Source organism: Salvelinus fontinalis, unplaced genomic scaffold, assembly GCF_029448725.1.
Source record: "Salvelinus fontinalis isolate EN_2023a unplaced genomic scaffold, ASM2944872v1 scaffold_0106, whole genome shotgun sequence".
In the NCBI taxonomy this organism is placed as follows: Eukaryota; Metazoa; Chordata; class Actinopteri; order Salmoniformes; family Salmonidae; genus Salvelinus; species Salvelinus fontinalis.
In genome coordinates, this window is record NW_026600315.1 from 120,001 (window position 1) to 140,009 (window position 20,009).

General features: G+C 49.9%; 1 protein-coding gene across 1 annotated transcript in view; it reads right to left on the reverse strand.

Moving 5' to 3' along the window:
* Nucleotides 1-20,009, reverse strand: part of exoc6b (exocyst complex component 6B) — a 178,021-nt gene that overhangs the window by 80,105 nt on the left and 77,907 nt on the right. Inside the window, exons 9-10 of the mRNA XM_055911912.1 lie at nucleotides 12,926-13,009; nucleotides 2,097-2,143 (exon numbers count right to left, since the gene is read on the reverse strand). Of these exons, the coding sequence (XP_055767887.1) occupies nucleotides 2,097-2,143; nucleotides 12,926-13,009 (131 nt within the window). The remainder of the gene's footprint in view (nucleotides 1-2,096; nucleotides 2,144-12,925; nucleotides 13,010-20,009) is intronic.

Sequence of the window (20,009 nt, forward strand, 5' to 3'; positions counted from 1 at the left end):
AGAGATAGAGACGGGGGAGAGAGCGAGAGAGAGAGCGAGAGACGGGGGAGAGAGCGAGAGAGAGAGCGAGAGACGGGGGAGAGAGCGAGAGAGAGAGCGAGAGAGAGAGCGAGAGACGGGGAGAGAGCGAGAGAGAGAGCGAGAGACGGGGGAGAGAGCGAGAGAGAGAGCGAGAGACGGGGGAGAGAGCGAGAGAGAGAGCGAGAGACGGGGGAGAGAGCGAGAGAGAGAGCGAGAGACGGGGGAGAGAGCGAGAGAGAGAGCGAGAGACGGGGGAGAGAGCGAGAGAGAGAGAGAGACGGGGGAGAGAGCGAGAGAGAGCGAGAGACGGGGGAGAGAGCGAGAGAGAGAGCGAGAGACGGGGGAGAGAGCGAGAGACGGGGGAGAGAGCGAGAGACGGGGGAGAGAGCGAGAGAGAGAGCGAGAGACGGGGGAGAGAGCGAGAGAGAGAGCGAGAGACGGGGGAGGGCGAGAGAGAGAAAGAGACGGGGGAGAGCGAGAGAGAGACAGGTGAAGAGAGAGAGACGGGGGAAGAGAGAGAGACGGGGGTGAGAGAGAGACGGGGGGGTGAGAGAGACGGGGAAGTGAGAGAGACGAGAGAGAGAGAGGGTTAAGACAGAAAAATATAAATAAAAGACAAAAACAGTTTGACTTTTATTTAACCAGGTAAACAATTGTTAACATATTTGACAATATCTTTTTATTTACTATTCTATAATGACATTATGTCAGAGATAGAAAGACAGCGAGAATGAGAAGGAAATGAGAGAGACAGAGAAAAGGAAAGCGTGAGAAGGGGGAGACGATACAGGTCCAGTGGAAGAGAGAGAGACGGGAGGTATCAATTAGGGTTGGCCCGATGTTACCACCATTATTGACGGCCGTCGTCGATGGTGGGTGACGACGTCGTGATGTCACAAATTACGGTTTAGCCTTCGAATCTGAGCGGAGTCAGGTAGCTCATGACAGCGCGCCAACTGACCTATTCAGCCATAGTCTAAACGTTCAACACACATGTGGTCGATAGACTAAAACAATGCAAGGGAACAATGTGGATTCGAGAGAGAGCGGAAAGCACTAGAACTCCGCAAAATGTCAGATTTGAAATGGCGCAACAGACATTAGATAAAGTTTCCGCAGCAGTGTTTCAAATATGCTGTAAAATGTAATAAATTAAGGGATGAGTCGGTGTCGGAGATGTATCACAAAGAACCTCATTCCCTCTCCACCATGCCAGTGGGTCACCGTCTCCTCCGATGCCATCTACAATGAGGTAGTCTTTTGTACCAATTTAAATAAGAAGAATTCCATACAGCCTAGACTAAGCAGCAAATGATAACCAAAGTGTGTAACTACAATCCTCTACATTGCATCATTCCCGCCCCGGATAAAACAAACACACAAAAAAGACGATTATATCGTATGTCAAAGATGTTTGGACAGGTCGCTGGGACGTTCCGTCATTCCAGACATCGCCCAACCCTAGTATGGATAGAAAGAAGAGAGACAGACAGAGCGGGAAAGCCCTGGTCGATGGGCTATTTGGAGAAGTGTCTGTCTTCTCTGCTCCAGACAGTGAACATTCCCGATATTCCCATCCAGACTGTCGGAATAACACGGATATGCCACCTCACATCCCACACACCATCAATCCTCATTCAACACCTTCCTTTGTGTGTGTGTGTGTGTGTGTGTGTGTGTGTGTGTGTATGTGTGTGTGTGTGTGTGTGTGTGTGGTGTGTGTGTGTGTGGTGTGGTGTGTGTGTGTGTGTGTGGTGTGTGTGGTGTTTTTTAGGCCAGAAGGGCCCAGAGAAAGGAGAGGTTGGGAGAAAAGAGAGAAAGACCAGAGAGAAAAGAAGAGAGAGAGTGTGGTCAGAATGGGAAGACGGGTAGATGGAGGCATGGAAGAGAGGTATGCATGCAAGGAAGGCTGGAATAAGCTTTTAAATGAAGTGTCACTGAATAGCTGAACACACATCCTATCCAGTCAGGTCATGTGATCCATCTATGCCAAGAAACACAACAATTTAGATGGCTTGATGAATAGAGGGGAGAATGAAAGATGGATAGGGAGAGAGGAGGGGTGGAGAACTTACCCTACTATTTGATTGAAGTACCTCCTGTATCCTTCCAAGGTTTCGTGCTAGATGAAGAGAAGAATAGAATTCAAACAGCTACTGACCTCTGGAAAGACAATAACAACATGGCTACCTTGTCAAATTCAAACAGCTACTGACCTCTGGAAAGACAGTAACAACATGGCTACCTTTTCAAACAACTACTGACCTCTGGAAAGACAGTAACAACATGGCTACCCTGTCAAACAACTACTGACCTCTGGAAAGACAATAACAACATGGCTTCCTTTTCAAACAGCTACTGACCTCTGGAAAGACAGTAACAACATGGCTACCCTGTCAAATTCAAACAGCTACTGACCTCTGGAAAGACAATAACAACATGGCTACCCTGTCAAATTCAAACAACTACTGACCTCTGGAAAGACAATAACAACATGGCTACCCTGTCAAACAACTACTGACCTCTGGAAAGACAGTAACAACATGGCTACCTTGTCAAACAGCTACTGACCTCTGGAAAGACAATAACAACATGGCTTCCTTTTCAAACAACTACTGACCTCTGGAAAGACAATAACAAAATGGCTACCTTGTCAAACAACTACTGACCTCTGGAAAGACAGTAACAACATGGCTACCTTGTCAAACAGCTACTGACCTCTGGAAAGACAATAACAACATGGCTACCCTGTCAAACAACTACTGACCTCTGGAAAGACAATAACAACATGGCTTCCTTTTCAAATTCAAACAGCTACTGACCTCTGGAAAGACAGTAACAACATGGCTTCCTTTTCAAATTCAAACAGCTACTGACCTCTGGAAAGACAGTAACAACATGGCTTCCTTTTCAAATTCAAACAACTACTGACCTCTGGAAAGACAGTAACAACATGGCTTCCTTTTCAAATTCAAACAACTACTGACCTCTGGAAAGACAGTAACAACATGGCTTCCTTTTCAAACAACTACTGACCTCTGGAAAGACAGTAACAACATGGCTTCCTTTTCAAACAACTACTGACCTCTGGAAAGACAATAACAACATGGCTTCCTTTTCAAATTCAAACAGCTACTGACCTCTGGAAAGACAGTAACAACATGGCTTCCTTTTCAAACAACTACTGACCTCTGGAAAGACAGTAACAACATGGCTTCCTTTTCAAACAACTACTGACCTCTGGAAAGACAATAACAACATGGCTTCCTTTTCAAATTCAAACAGCTACTGACCTCTGGAAAGACAGTAACAACATGGCTTCCTTTTCAAACAACTACTGACCTCTGGAAAGACAGTAACAACATGGCTTCCTTTTCAAATTCAAACAACTACTGACCTCTGGAAAGACAATAACAACATGGCTTCCTTTTCAAATTCAAACAACTACTGACCTCTGGAAAGACAATAACAACATGGCTTCCTTTTCAAATTCAAACAACTACTGACCTCTGGAAAGACAGTAACAACATGGCTACCTTTTCAAATTCAAACAACTACTGACCTCTGGAAAGACAGTAACAACATGGCTACCTTTTCAAATTCAAACAACTACTGACCTCTGGAAAGACAATAACAACATGGCTTCTGTTTTCAAATTCAAACAACTACTGACCTCTGGAAAGACAGTAACAACATGGCTTCCTTTTCAAACAACTACTGACCTCTGGAAAGACAGTAACAACATGGCTTCTGTTTTTGAAGTTGGTGTGATGGGGAGGGTAGACAGCAAAGAGGGCAGACAGCAGGGAGGTGGGGAGGGTAAGTGTCTACTCTCAGCTCAAAGGTGAGGGGTGATATCTACCATGTTAGAGTGGGGTTACAGTACGAGGTGAGGTGAGGGGTGATATCTACCATGTTAGAGTGGGGTTACAGTACGAGGTGAGGGGAGAGGTGATATCTACCATGTTAGAGTGGGGGTACAGTACGAGGTGAAGGGTGATATCTACCATGTTAGAGTGGGGTTACAGTACGAGGTGAGGGGTGATATCTACCATGTTAGAGTAGGGTTGCAGTACGAGGTGAGGTGAGGGGTGATATCTACCATGTTAGAGTGGGGTTACAGTACGAGGTGAGGGGGGATATCTACCATGTTAGAGTGGGGTTACAGTACGAGGCGAGGTGAGGGGTGATATCTACCATGTTAGAGTGGGGTTACAGTACAAGGTGAGGGGTGATATCTACCATGTTAGAGTGGGGTTGCAGTACGAGGTGACGGGTGATATCTACCATGTTAGAGTGGGGTTACAGTACGAGGTGACGAGTGATATCTACCATGTTAGAGTGGGGTTTACAGTACGAGGTGACGGGTGATATCTACCATGTTAGAGTGGGGTTACAGTACGAGGTGAGGGGTGATATCTACCATGTTAGAGTGGGGTTTACAGTACGAGGTGAGGGGGGGGTGATATCTACCATGTTAGAGTGGGGTTACAGTACGAGGCGAGGGGTGATATCTACCATGTTAGAGTGGGGTTACAGTACGAGGTGAGGTGAGGGGTGATATCTACCATGTTGGAGTGGGGTTGCAGTACGAGGTGAGGGGTGATATCTACCATGTTAGAGTGGGGTTACAGTACGAGGCGAGGTGAGGGGTGATATCTACCATGTTAGAGTGGGGTTACAGTACGAGGTGAGGGGTGATATCTACCATGTTGGAGTGGGGTTGCAGTACGAGGTGAGGGGTGATATTTACCATGTTAGAGTGGGGTTACAGTACGAGGTGAGGGGTGATATATACCATGTTAGAGTGGGGTTGCAGTATGAGGTGAGGTGAGGGGTGATATCTACCATGTTAGAGTGGGGTTACAGTACGAGGTGAGGTGAGGGGTGATATCTACCATGTTAGAGTGGGGTTACAGTACGAGGTGAGGGGTGATATCTACCATGTTAGAGTGGGGTTACAGTACGAGGTGACGGGTGATATCTACCATGTTGGAGTGGGGTTACAGTACGAGGTGACGGGTGATATCTACCATGTTGGAGTGGGGTTACAGTACGAGGTGACGGATGATATCTACCATGTTAGAGTGGGGTTGCAGTACGAGGTGAGGTGAGGGGTGATATCTACCATGTTAGAGTGGGGTTACAGTACGAGGCGAGGGGTGATATCTACCATGTTAGAGTGGGGTTACAGTACGAGGTGAGGGGTGATATCTACCATGTTAGAGTGGGGTTACAGTACAAGGTGAGGTGAGGGGTGATATCTACCATGTTAGAGTGGGGTTACAGTACGAGGTGAGGGGTGATATCTACCATGTTAGAGTGGGGTTACAGTACGAGGCGAGGGGTGATATCTACCATGTTAGAGTGGGGTTACAGTACGAGGTGAGGGGTGATATCTACCACGTTAGAGTGGGGTTGCAGTACGATGCGAGGGGTGATATTTACCATGTTAGAGTGGGGTTACAGTACGAGGTAACGGGTGATATCTAGCATTTTAGAATGGAGTTGCAGTACGAGGTGAGGTGAGGGGTGATATCTACCATGTTAGAGTGGGGTTACAGTACGAGGTGAGGGGGGATATCTACCATGTTAGAGTGGGGTTACAGTACGAGGCGAGGTGAGGGGTGATATCTACCATGTTAGAGTGGGGTTACAGTACAAGGTGAGGGGTGATATCTACCATGTTAGAGTGGGGTTGCAGTACGAGGTGACGGGTGATATCTACCATGTTAGAGTGGGGTTACAGTACGAGATGAGGGGTGATATCTACCATGTTAGAGTGGGGTTACAGTACGAGGTGAGGGGTGATATCTACCATGTTAGAGTGGGGTTACAGTACGAGGTGAGGGGTGATATCTACCATGTTAGAGTGGGGTTACAGTACGAGGTGATGGGTGATATCTACCATGTTAGAGTGGGGTTACAGTACGAGGTGAGGGGTGATATCTACCATGTTAGAGTGGGGTTTACAGTACGAGGTGACGGGTGATATCTACCATGTTAGAGTGGGGTTGCAGTACGAGGTGATGGGTGATATCTACCATGTTAGAGTGGGGTTACAGTACGAGGTGAGGGGTGATATCTACCATGTTAGAGTGGGGTTACAGTACGAGGCGAGGGGTGATATCTACCATGTTAGAGTGGGGTTACAGTACGAGGTGAGGTGAGGGGTGATATCTACCATGTTGGAGTGGGGTTGCAGTACGAGGTGAGGGGTGATATCTACCATGTTAGAGTGGGGTTACAGTACGAGGCGAGGTGAGGGGTGATATCTACCATGTTAGAGTGGGGTTACAGTACGAGGTGAGGGGTGATATCTACCATGTTGGAGTGGGGTTGCAGTACGAGGTGAGGGGTGATATTTACCATGTTAGAGTGGGGTTACAGTACGAGGTGAGGGGTGATATCTACCATGTTGGAGTGGGGTTACAGTACGAGGTGAGGGGTGATATCTACCATGTTAGAGTGGGGTTACAGTACGAGGTGAGGTGAGGGGTGATATCTACCATGTTAGAGTGGGGTTACAGTACGAGGTGAGGTGAGGGGTGATGTCTACCATGTTAGAGTGGGGTTACAGTACGAGGTGAGGGGTGATATCTACCATGTTAGAGTGGGGTTACAGTACGAGGTGAGGGGTGATATCTACCATGTTAGAGTGGGGTTACAGTACGAGGTGAGGCGAGGGGTGATATCTACCATGTTAGAGTGGGGTTACAGTACGAGGTGAGGGGTGATATCTACCATGTTGGAGTGGGGTTACAGTACGAGGTGAGGTGAGGGTTGATATCTACCATGTTGGAGTGGGGTTACAGTACGAGGTGAGGTGAGGGTTGATATCTACCATGTTGGAGTGGGGTTACAGTACGAGGTGAGGTGAGGGGTGATATCTACCATGTTAGAGTGGGGTTACAGTACGAGGTGAGGGGTGATATCTACCATGTTGGAGTGGGGTTGCAGTACGAGGCGAGGGGTGATATCTACCATGTTAGAGTGGGGTTACAGTACGAGGTGAGGTGAGGGGTGATATCTACCATGTTAGAGTGGGGTTACAGTACGAGGTGAGGTGAGGGGTGATATCTACCATGTTAGAGTGGGGTTACAGTACGAGGTGAGGTGAGGGGTGATATCTACCATGTTAGAGTGGGGTTACAGTATGAGGTGAGGTGAGGGGTGATATCTACCATGTTAGAGTGGGGTTGCAGTACGAGGTGAGGGGTGATATCTACCATGTTAGAGTGGGGTTACAGTACGAGGTGAGGTGAGGGGTGATATCTACCATGTTAGAGTGGGGTTACAGTACGAGGTGAGGTGAGGGGTGATATCTACCATGTTAGAGTGGGGTTACAGTACGAGGTGAGGTGAGGGGTGATATCTACCATGTTAGAGTGGGGTTACAGTACGAGGTGATATCTACCATGTTAGAGTGGGGTTGCAGTACGAGGTGAGGTGTGATATCTACCATGTTAGTGGGGTTACAGTACGAGGTGAGGGGTGATATCTACCATGTTGGAGTGGGGTTGCAGTACGAGGCGAGGGGTGATATCTACCATGTTAGAGTGGGGTTACAGTACGAGGTGAGGTGAGGGGTGATATCTACCATGTTAGAGTGGGGTTACAGTACGAGGTGAGGTGAGGGGTGATATCTACCATGTTAGAGTGGGGTTGCAGTACGAGGTGAGGGGGGATATCTACCATGTTAGAGTGGGGTTACAGTACGAGGTGAGGTGAGGGGTGATATCTACCATGTTAGAGTGGGGTTACAGTACGAGGTGAGGTGAGGGGTGATATCTACCATGTTAGAGTGGGGTTACAGTACGAGGTGATATCTACCATGTTAGAGTGGGGTTGCAGTACGAGGTGAGGGGTGATATCTACCATGTTAGAGTGGGGTTACAGTACGAGGTGAGGTGAGGGGTGATATCTACCATGTTAGAGTGGGGTTACAGTACGAGGTGAGGTGAGGGGTGATATCTACCATGTTAGAGTGGGGTTACAGTACGAGGTGAGGTGAGGGGTGATATCTACCATGTTAGAGTGGGGTTACAGTACGAGGTGAGGTGAGGGGTGATATCTACCATGTTAGAGTGGGGTTACAGTACGAGGTGAGGTGAGGGGTGATATCTACCATGTTAGAGTGGGGTTGCAGTACGAGGTGAGGGGTGATATCTACCATGTTAGAGTGGGGTTACAGTACGAGGTGAGGGGTGAGATCTACCATGTTAGAGTGGGGTTACAGTACGAGGTGAGGGGTGATATTTACCATGTTAGAGTGGGGTTACAGTACGAGGTGAGGGGTGATATCTACCATGTTAGAGTGGGGTTACAGTACGAGGCGAGGGGTGATATCTACCATGTTAGAGTGGGGTTACAGTACGAGGTGAGGTGTGATATCTACCATGTTAGGTTGGGGTTACAGTACGAGGTGAGGTGTGATATCTACCATGTTACGTTGGGGTTGCAGTACGAGGTGAGGGGTGATATCTACCATGTTAGAGTGGGGTTACAGTACGAGGTGAGGGGGGATATCTACCATGTTAGAGTGGGGTTACAGTACGAGGCGAGGGGTGATATCTACCATGTTAGAGTGGGGTTACAGTACGAGGTGAGGGGGGATATCTACCATGTTAGAGTGGGGTTGCAGTACGAGGCGAGGTGAGGGGTGATATCTACCATGTTAGAGTGGGGTTACAATACAAGGTGAGGTGTGATATCTACCATGTTAGAATGGGGTTGCAGTACAGGGTGAGGGGGGATATCTACCATGTTAGAGTGGGGTTACAGTACGAGGTAACGGGTGATATCTACCATGTTAGAGTGGGTTTGCAGTACGAGGTGAGGGGTGATATCTACCATGTTAGAGTGGGGTTACAGTACGAGGTGAGGGGTGATATCTACCATGTTAGAGTGGGGTTACAGTACGAGGTGACGGGTGATATCTACCATGTTAGAGTGGGTTTGCAGTACGAGGTGAGGTGAGGGGTGATATCTACCATGTTAGAGTGGGGTTACAGTACGAGGTGATGGGTGATATCTACCATGTTAGAGTGGGTTTGCAGTACGAGGTGAGGTGAGGGGTGATATCTACCATGTTAGAGTGGGGTTGCAGTACGAGGTGAGGGGTGATATCTACCATGTTAGAGTGGGGTTACAGTACGAGGTGAGGGGTGATATCTACCATGTTAGAGTGGGGTTACAGTACGAGGTGAGGTGAGGGGTGATATCTACCATGTTAGAGTGGGGTTTACAGTACGAGGTGAGGTGAGGGGTGATATCTACCATGTTAGAGTGGGGTTACAGTACGAGGTGAGGTGAGGGGTGATATCTACCATGTTAGAGTGGGGTTACAGTACGAGGTGAGGGGTGATATCTACCATGTTAGAGTGGGGTTACAGTACGAGGTGAGGTGTGATATCTACCATGTTAGAGTGGGGTTACAGTACGAAGTGAGGGGTGATATCTACCATGTTGGAGTGGGGTTACAGTACGAGACGAGGTGAGGGGTGATATCTACCATGTTAGAGTGGGGTTACAGTACGAGGTGAGGGGGGATATCTACCATGTTAGAGTGGGGTTACAGTACGAGGTGAGGTGAGGGGTGATATCTACCATGTTAGAGTGGGGTTACAGTACGAAGTGAGGGGTGATATCTACCATGTTGGAGTGGGGTTACAGTACGAGGTGACGGGTGATATCTACCATGTTGGAGTGGGGTTACAGTACGAGGTGAGGTGAGGGGTGATATCAACCATGTTAGAGTGGGGTTGCAGTACGAGGCGAGGGGTGATATCTACCATGTTAGAGTGGGGTTACAGTACGAGGTGAGGTGAGGGGTGATATCTACCATGTTAGAGTGGGGTTACAGTACGAGGTGAGGTGAGGGGTGATATCTACCATGTTAGAGTGGGGTTACAGTACGAGGTGAGGTGAGGGGTGATATCTACCATGTTAGAGTGGGGTTACAGTACGAGGTGAGGTGAGGGGTGATATCTACCATGTTAGAGTGGGGTTACAGTACGAGGTGAGGTGAGGGGTGATATCTACCATGTTAGAGTGGGGTTACAGTACGAGGTGAGGTGAGGGGTGATATCTACCATGTTAGAGTGGGGTTACAGTACGAGGTGAGGGGTGATATCTACCATGTTAGAGTGGGGTTACAGTACGAGGTGAGGGGTGATATCTACCATGTTAGAGTGGGGTTACAGTACGAGGTGAGGGGTGATATCTACCATGTTAGAGTGGGGTTACAGTACGAGGTGAGGGGTGATATCTACCATGTTAGAGTGGGGTTACAGTACGAGGTGAGGGGTGATATCTACCATGTTAGAGTGGGGTTACAGTACGAGGTGAGGGGTGATATCTACCATGTTAGAGTGGGGTTACAGTACGAGGTGAGGGTGATATCTACCATGTTAGAGTGGGGTTACAGTACGAGGTGAGGTGAGGGGTGATATCTACCATGTTAGAGTGGGGTTACAGTACGAGGTGAGGTGAGGGGTGATATCTACCATGTTAGAGTGGGGTTACAGTACGAGGTGACGGGTGATATCTACCATGTTAGAGTGGGGTTGCAGTACGAGGTGAGGTGAGGGGTGATATCTACCATGTTAGAGTGGGGTTACAGTACGAGGTGAGGGGTGATATCTACCATGTTAGAGTGGGGTTACAGTACGAGGTGAGGGGTGATATCTACCATGTTAGAGTGGGGTTACAGTACGAGGTGAGGTGAGGGGTGATGTCTACCATGTTAGAGTGGGGTTACAGTACGAGGTGAGGGGTGATATCTACCATGTTAGAGTGGGGTTACAGTACGAGGTGACGGGTGATATCTACCATGTTAGAGTGGGTTTGCAGTACGAGGTGAGGTGAGGGGTGATATCTACCATGTTAGAGTGGGGTTACAGTACGAGGTGACGGGTGATATCTACCATGTTAGAGTGGGGTTACAGTACGAGGTGAGGGGTGATATCTACCATGTTAGAGTGGGGTTACAGTACGAGGTGAGGTGAGGGGTGATATCTACCATGTTAGAGTGGGGTTTACAGTACGAGGTGAGGTGAGGGGTGATATCTACCATGTTAGAGTGGGGTTACAGTACGAGGTGAGGTGAGGGGTGATATCTACCATGTTAGAGTGGGGTTACAGTACGAGGTGAGGGGTGATATCTACCATGTTAGAGTGGGGTTACAGTACGAGGTGAGGTGTGATATCTACCATGTTAGAGTGGGGTTACAGTACGAGGTGAGGGGTGATATCTACCATGTTAGAGTGGGGTTACAGTACGAAGTGAGGGGTGATATCTACCATGTTGGAGTGGGGTTACAGTACGAGGTGAGGTGAGGGGTGATATCTACCATGTTAGAGTGGGGTTACAGTACGAGGTGAGGGGTGATATCTACCATGTTAGAGTGGGGTTACAGTACGAGGTGAGGTGAGGGGTGATATCTACCATGTTAGAGTGGGGTTACAGTACGAGGTGAGGGGGGATATCTACCATGTTAGAGTGGGGTTACAGTACGAGGTGAGGTGAGGGGTGATATCTACCATGTTAGAGTGGGGTTACAGTACGAAGTGAGGGGTGATATCTACCATGTTGGAGTGGGGTTACAGTACGAGGTGACGGGTGATATCTACCATGTTGGAGTGGGGTTACAGTACGAGGTGAGGTGAGGGGTGATATCAACCATGTTAGAGTGGGGTTGCAGTACGAGGCGAGGGGTGATATCTACCATGTTAGAGTGGGGTTACAGTACGAGGTGAGGTGAGGGGTGATATCTACCATGTTAGAGTGGGGTTACAGTACGAGGTGAGGGGTTATATCTACCATGTTAGAGTGGGGTTACAGTACGAGGTGAGGTGAGGGGTGATATCTACCATGTTAGAGTGGGGTTACAGTACGAGGTGAGGTGAGGGGTGATATCTACCATGTTAGAGTGGGGTTACAGTACGAGGTGAGGTGAGGGGTGATATCTACCATGTTAGAGTGGGGTTACAGTACGAGGTGAGGTGAGGGGTGATATCTACCATGTTAGAGTGGGGTTACAGTACGAGGTGAGGGGTGATATCTACCATGTTAGAGTGGGGTTACAGTACGAGGTGAGGGGTGATATCTACCATGTTAGAGTGGGGTTACAGTACGAGGTGAGGGGTGATATCTACCATGTTAGAGTGGGGTTACAGTACGAGGTGAGGGGTGATATCTACCATGTTAGAGTGGGGTTACAGTACGAGGTGAGGGGTGATATCTACCATGTTAGAGTGGGGTTACAGTACGAGGTGAGGGTGATATCTACCATGTTAGAGTGGGGTTACAGTACGAGGTGAGGTGAGGGGTGATATCTACCATGTTAGAGTGGGGTTTACAGTACGAGGTGAGGTGAGGGGTGATATCTACCATGTTAGAGTGGGGTTACAGTACGAGGTGAGGTGAGGGGTGATATCTACCATGTTAGAGTGGGGTTACAGTACGAGGTGAGGGGTGATATCTACCATGTTAGAGTGGGGTTACAGTACGAGGTGAGGGGTGATATCTACCATGTTAGAGTGGGGTTACAGTACGAGGTGAGGTGAGGGGTGATGTCTACCATGTTAGAGTGGGGTTACAGTACGAGGTGAGGGGTGATATCTACCATGTTAGAGTGGGGTTACAGTACGAGGTGAGGGGTGATATCTACCATGTTAGAGTGGGGTTACAGTACGAGGTGAGGGGTGATATCTACCATGTTAGAGTGGGGTTACAGTACGAGGTGAGGGGTGATATCTACCATGTTAGAGTGGGGTTACAGTACGAGGTGAGGGGTGATATCTACCATGTTAGAGTGGGGTTACAGTACGAGGTGAGGTGAGGGGTGATATCTACCATGTTAGAGTGGGGTTACAGTACGAGGTGAGGGGTGATATCTACCATGTTGGAGTGGGGTTGCAGTACGAGGCGAGCCTGTTTCCTTCTCTGATTCCTGTAGTAGTTCTCAAACTGCTCCCGGGAACCCTGGGTAAAAAAGAACAACATGGACAACATCTTTAGAGACCGGCCGTGCGCGATGGCAACAGAGAGGACACGGTAGCCATGACAACCCTTGGCTCGCCATACGTATTGACATTCATCAGTTACTCATTTTACTGGTAGAACTGATTAAAAACATGTTTGGATTAACAAACAAAAAACTTTTGAAAGAGGTTAAAAGTCAAGACGAAAACAGATAAGAGGATTTTGGTAGAAACAAAAGTTTGATATTGGGGTACAAAAGGCACTCTCATTCAAGGGGGAGTCAGTGATTGGACAGTCACTAGGTCTTCTGTTTCCACTGGCGTCATCAATCTCTCTTCAAAGTCAAGCATATCTGTAGCATATCAGTCACTCACAGATACACCTCCAGTTCTTCAGTATGACTGAACCAGTGCTTCACACACACACACACACACACACACACACACACACACACACACACACACACACACACACACACACAGCTTTACAGTGATAAACCCCAGGCCACCTCTCCATCCTCCTCGAACAGTAGCCCCGGTCTCTGCCCTTATCGCCTCTAGCTGAGACCCAGACCAGGACCCACAGTACCGCCCCCAGCCCAGAGATAAGACACCAGAGCTGGGCTGATAACCCTCCACAACCAGGGAAGCTGAAACTAAGGCCAGAACCTCTGGTGTGCTGTTACAATGAAAAATGTTTCCAATAAAATACATTCAAATCGAGATCTGATTGAAGACCGTAAACTGTTGAATTTCCTAAGAAAAATTAGGACCTTGGAGGAATGCTTTTCAGCACCTTGGCAGTTCTCTCAATGAGAAGAATGTCTATTGAAGAGACATACCACTGCAGTCCATCAGAGAGAGAGGGAGACGGGGGAGAACGAGAGGGAGACGGGGGAGAACGAGAGGGAGACGGGGGAGAACGAGAGGGAGACGGGGGAGAACGAGAGGGAGACGGGGGGAGAACGAGAGGGAGACGGGGGAGAACGAGAGGGAGACGGGGGAGAACGAGAGGGAGACGGGGGGAGAACGAGAGGGAGACGGGGGGAGAACGAGAGGGAGACGGGGGAGAACGAGAGGGAGACGGGGGAGAACGAGAGGGAGACGGGGGAGAACGAGAGGGAGACGGGGGAGAACGAGAGGGAGACGGGGGAGAACGAGAGGGAGACGGGGGAGAACGAGAGGGAGACGGGGGGAGAACGAGAGGGAGACGGGGGAGAACGAGAGGGAGACGGGGGGAGAACGAGAGGGAGACGGGGGGAGAGCGAGAGGGAGACGGGGGAGAACGAGAGGGAGACGGGGGAGAGCGAGAGGGAGACGGGGGAGAGCGAGAGGGAGACGGGGGAGAGCGAGAGAGAGACGGGGGGAGAACGAGAGGGAGACGGGGGAGAACGAGAGGGAGACGGGGGAGAACGAGAGGGAGACGGGGGAGAACGAGAGGGAGACGGGGGAGAACGAGAGGGAGACGGGGGAGAACGAGAGGGAGACGGGGGGAGAACGAGAGGGAGACGGGGGAGAACGAGAGGGAGACGGGGGAGAACGAGAGGGAGACGGGGGAGAACGAGAGGGAGACGGGGGAGAGCGAGAGGGAGACGGGGGAGAGCGAGAGAGAGACGGGGGAGAACGAGAGGGAGACGGGGGAGAACGAGAGGGAGACGGGGGAGAACGAGAGGGAGACGGGGGAGAACGAGAGGGAGACGGGGGAGAACGAGAGGGAGACGGGGGGAGAACGAGAGGGAGACGGGGGAGAACGAGAGGGAGACGGGGGAGAACGAGAGGGAGACGGGGGAGAACGAGAGGGAGACGGGGGAGAACGAGAGGGAGACGGGGGAGAACGAGAGGGAGACAGGGGAGAACGAGAGGGAGACAGGGAGAGGGGAAAGGGGTAAGAGGGGAAAGGGTGGAGTGGATGGATGAGTGAGTGAGAGGCTGCTAGAGGGGCATGGAGGCTAGAGGGGCAGGGAGGCTAGAGGGGCAGGGAGGCTAGAGGGGCAGGGAGGCTAGAGGGGCAGGGAGGCTAGAGGGGCATGGAGGCTAGAGGGGCAGGGAGGCTAGAGGGGCAGGGAGGCTAGAGGGGCAGGGAGGCTAGAGGGGCAGGGAGGCTAGAGGGGCAGGGAGTTCTCCAGAGTAGTTCTACTAAGAGGTGTAAACTTCAATACAGGCCGTGAAGCTGACTGGACAACCTCCATAAAGTCAGATACACAACACTAACACTCTGGAGTGTGGGGTGTAGACAGAGGTCAAGAAGACCCTCAGGGGAGGGTACAGCTATCGTGTGGCTGTATTTCCTCACACTACCACCAAGAAACCTTCACTCTGCTTAAACTATTGTTTAATAATACAGGCACGCCTCTCCAAATCGTCCAACCAACCACACACACACACTCATCCAACCACACACACACACACACTCATCCAACCACACACACAGCTCCAAACACAAGAGCAGTGCCACGTTACTGATGACTACAGGCTCTCAGGCAGATATCTCCAGTCATGAACAGAATGGAGTCTCTGGATCCTGGAATGTCCTCTAGTGCCAGACAGACCAACAGACATCTTAGTGGGGGGGGGGGGGGGGGGGGGGGGGCTCGTTAGCACAGTGTTACCAGTTGGGAAACACACACAAAGACACAAACCACACACACACACACACACACAAACCACACACACAGACTCAAGACACAAAACACAAAGACAACACACAAAACCTGGAAGTAGAATCCCATTTCCAATCAAGACATTCATTTTGTTTTCTCCTCTCTCTCTCTCCGTCTCTCGCCCCATGTTTAAATTCCACCATATTATCCATGATGGTGAAGACTGGACCTGAACAATATGCCTTTGTTCTCTTGTACACACACACACACACACACACACACAGAACACCAACACACACTCAAATCTGATAGAAATTAGGATGAATGTAAACAACAGGTTGGCCCTACATGGAGTTTCCCCTCAGATCAGACCAAACGAGAAACACACGAAGAACCCTTCACTCCGCTTCACCGACCGTTAAATAATACAGGCACGAACACACACACACACACACTTGTCCAACCTCCAGGTGTCAATCACATAACGAGCCATCATGTTCCGAATAAGAAACCCAAAATGTTCTAGAAGAAGTCCTCGTCTGGGTCTAGGAGACGTACTATGACCTTTTTAATATTTGAGAATGAACCAATGATATTAGGCCACTCTTGGCCATGATGACAGACACCTGTGTGTCTTTTGACACTATATAAACGAGTCGTACCGCAGTGTTTGTGATTACACCCTGATGAAGACAGCTTGTCTGTCGAAACGTTGGTTATTACATTTTTGCATCTGAGCTCCTAGAGTGTGCGGCTCTCCATTATTTTCAAGTTTTCTACTCCGCTAGCCAGCACCTCGCCTACATAGGTGTTCTACTCCGCTAGCCAGCACCTCGTCTAAATAGGTGTTCTACTCCGCTAGCCAGCACCTCGCCTACATAGGTGTTCTACTCCGCTAGCCAGCACCTCGTCTAAATAGGTGTTCTACTCCGCTAGCCAGCACCTCGTCTAAACAGGTGTTCTACTCCGCTAGCCAGCACCTCGTCTAAACAGGTGTTCTACTCCGCTAGCCAGCACCTCGCCTAAACAGGTGTTCTACTCCGCTAGCCAGCACCTCTCCTAAACAGGTGTTCTACTCCGCTAGCCAGCACCTCTCCTAAACAGGTGTTCTACTCCGCTAGCCAGCACCTCTCCTAAACAGATGTTCTACTCCGCTAGCCAGCACCTCTCCTAAACAGGTGTTCTACTCCGCTAGCCAGCACCTCGCCTAAATAGGTGTTCTACTCCGCTGGCCAGCACCTCGCCTAAATAGGTGTTCTACTCCGCTGGCCAGCACCTCGTCCTAAACAGGTGTTCTACTCCGCTGGCCAGCACCTCGCCTAAATAGGTGTTCTACTCCGCTAGCCAGCACCTCGCCTAAATAGGTGTTCTACTCCGCTGGCCAGCACCTCGCCTAAACAGGTGTTCTACTCCGCTAGCCAGCACCTCGCCTAAATAGGTGTTCTACTCCGCTGGCCAGCACCTCGCCTAAATAGGTGTTCTACTCCGCTAGCCAGCACCTCGCCAAAATAAGTGTTCTACTCCGCTAGCCAGCACCTCGTCTAAATAGGTGTTCTACTCCGCTGGCCGGCACCTCGCCTAAATAGGTGTTCTACTCCGCCGGCCTGCACCTCGCCTAAATAGGTGTTCTACTCCGCTAGCCAGCACCTCGCCTAAATAGGTGTTCTACTCCGCTAGCCAGCACCTCGCCTAAATAGGTGTTCTACTCCGCTGGCCAGCACCTCGCCTAAATAGGTGTTCTACTCCGCTGGCCAGCACCTCGCCTAAATAGGTGTTCTACTCCGCTAGCCAGCACCTCGCCTAAATAGGTGTTCTACTCCGCTAGCCAGCACCTCGCCTAAATAGGTGTTCTACTCCGCTAGCCAGCACCTCGCCTAAATAGGTGTTCTACTCCGCTGGCCAGCACCTCGCCTAAATAGGTGTTCTACTCCGCTGGCCAGCACCTCTCCTAAACAGGTGTTCTACTCCGCTGGCCAGCACCTCTCCTAAATAGGTGTTCTACTCCGCTGGCCAGCACCTCGCCTAAATAGGTGTTCTACTCCGCTGGCCAGCACCTCTCCTAAATAGGTGTTCTACTCCGCTGGCCAGCACCTCGCCTAAATAGGTGTTCTACTCCGCTAGCCAGCACCTTGCCTAAATAGGTGTGCGTTTCTTTTTCTTCTAGTAGACGACCTCGCCTGGTCGGGTAGACGTACCCGCCGGGTCGGGTAGACGTACCCGCCGGGTCGAGTAGAAGTACCCGCCGGGTCGAGTAGAAGTACCCGCCGGGTCGAGTAGAAGTACCCGCCGGGTCGAGTAGAAGTACCCGCCGGGTCGAGTAGAAGTACCCGCAGGGTCGAGTAGAAGTACCCGCCGGGTCGAGTAGAAGTACCCGCCGGGTCGAGTAGAAGTACCCGCCGGGTCGAGTAGAAGTACCCGCCGGGTCGAGTAGAAGTACCCGCCGGGTCGAGTAGAAGTACCCGTCGGGTCGAGTAGAAGTACCCGTCGGGTCGAGTAGAAGTACCCGTCTGGTCGAGTAGAAGTACCCGTCTGGTGTAGTAGAAGTACCCGTCTGGTGTAGTAGAAGTACCCGTCTGGTGTAGTAGAAGTACCCGTCTGGTGTAGTAGAAGTACCCGTCTGGTGTAGTAGAAGTACCCGTCTGGTGTAGTAGAAGTACCCGTCTGGTGTAGTAGAAGTACCCGTCTGGTGTAGTAGAAGTACCCGTCTGGTGTAGTAGAAGTACCCGTCTGGTGTAGTAGAAGTACCCGTCTGGTTTAGCAGAAGTACCCGTCTGGTTTAGCAGAAGTACCCGTCTGGTTTAGCAGAAGTACCCGTCAGGTCGAGTAGAAGTACCCGTCTGGTGTAGTAGAAGTACCCGTCTGGTGTAGTAGAAGTACCCGTCTGGTGTAGTAGAAGTACCCGTCTGGTGTAGTAGAAGTACCCGTCTGGTGTAGTAGAAGTACCCGTCTGGTGTAGTAGAAGTACCCGTCTGGTGTAGTAGAAGTACCCGTCTGGTGTAGTAGAAGTACCCGTCTGGTGTGGTAGAAGTACCCGTCTGGTGTGGTAGAAGTACCCGTCTGGTTTAGCAGAAGTACCCGTCTGGTTTAGCAGAAGTACCCGTCTGGTTTAGCAGAAGTACCCGTCAGGTCGAGTAGAAGTACCCGTCTGGTGTAGTAGAAGTACCCGTCAGGTTTAGTAGAAGTACCCGTCTGGTTTAGTAGAAGTACCCGTCAGGTTTAGTAGAAGTACCCGTCAGGTTTAGTAGAAGTACCCGGCAGGTTTAGTAGAAGTACCCGGCAGGTTTAGTAGAAGTACCCGTCTGGTTTAGTAGAAGTACCCGTCTGGTTTAGTAGAAGTACCCGTCTGGTTTAGTAGAAGTACCCGTCTGGTTTAGTAGAAGTACCCGTCAGGTTTAGTAGAAGTACCCGTCAGGTTTAGTAGAAGTACCCGTCAGGTTTAGTAGAAGTACCCGTCTGGTTTAGTAGAAGTACCCGTCTGGTTTAGTAGAAGTACCCGTCAGGTTTAGTAGAAGTACCCGTCAGGTTTAGTAGAAGTACCCGTCAGGTTTAGTAGAAGTACCCGTCTGGTGTAGGAGAAGTACCCGTCTGGTGTAGGAGAAGTACCCGTCTGGTGTAGTAGAAGTACCCGTCTGGTGTAGTAGAAGTACCCGTCTGGTTTAGTAGAAGTACTCGTCTGTACTCTAATGGGAGAAAATATTTACTAATCAATAAATATTTAAATCATATCAACAATAAAGATGAAATGTATAATAATTAGGAAATTATTTAAATGTTTATTTTTCTGAGTATCGTGTTATTATCTGGAATAAACATCTGTAACGTTATCTGTGTGAGTGTGAGTGTGTGTGTGTGTGTGTGTGTGTGTGTGTGTGTGTGTGTGTGTGTGTGTGTGTGTGTGTGTGTGTGTGTGTGTGTGTGTGTGTGTGTGTGTGTGTGTGTGTGTGTGTGTGGAGTTCAGTTCATTTCATTGTGTGTGTGGTGGCAGCTCTCTGTTCTATCACCCTTGGCATCCACTTAGGACTGACCGGCCTAACAGCAGTTCTCCATGGGGTCACGACCAACCCACTTTTCTCTCTCTCTGTGTGTGTGCCTCTCTCTGTGTGTGTGCCTCTCTCTGTGTGTGTGTGTGTGTGTGTGTGTGTGTGTGTGTGTGTGTGTGTGTGTGTGTGTGTGTGTGTGTGTGTGTGTGTGTGTGTGAAGGCTGAAACAAAGGACAAAAAACAGGAGAGAAAGAAAATAAAAATGGTAACGAACAACATAACTAAACAAACATGAACGCTGGCAGGAACCAAAACAAACGAGGGAACGGGAGGGGGAAAAGAAAGTGAAGCTGAGGTTGAGGAGGTCACACATTTCAACACCCCCCCCCCCCTTTCCTTCCATTCACTTTCTCTCCTCCTC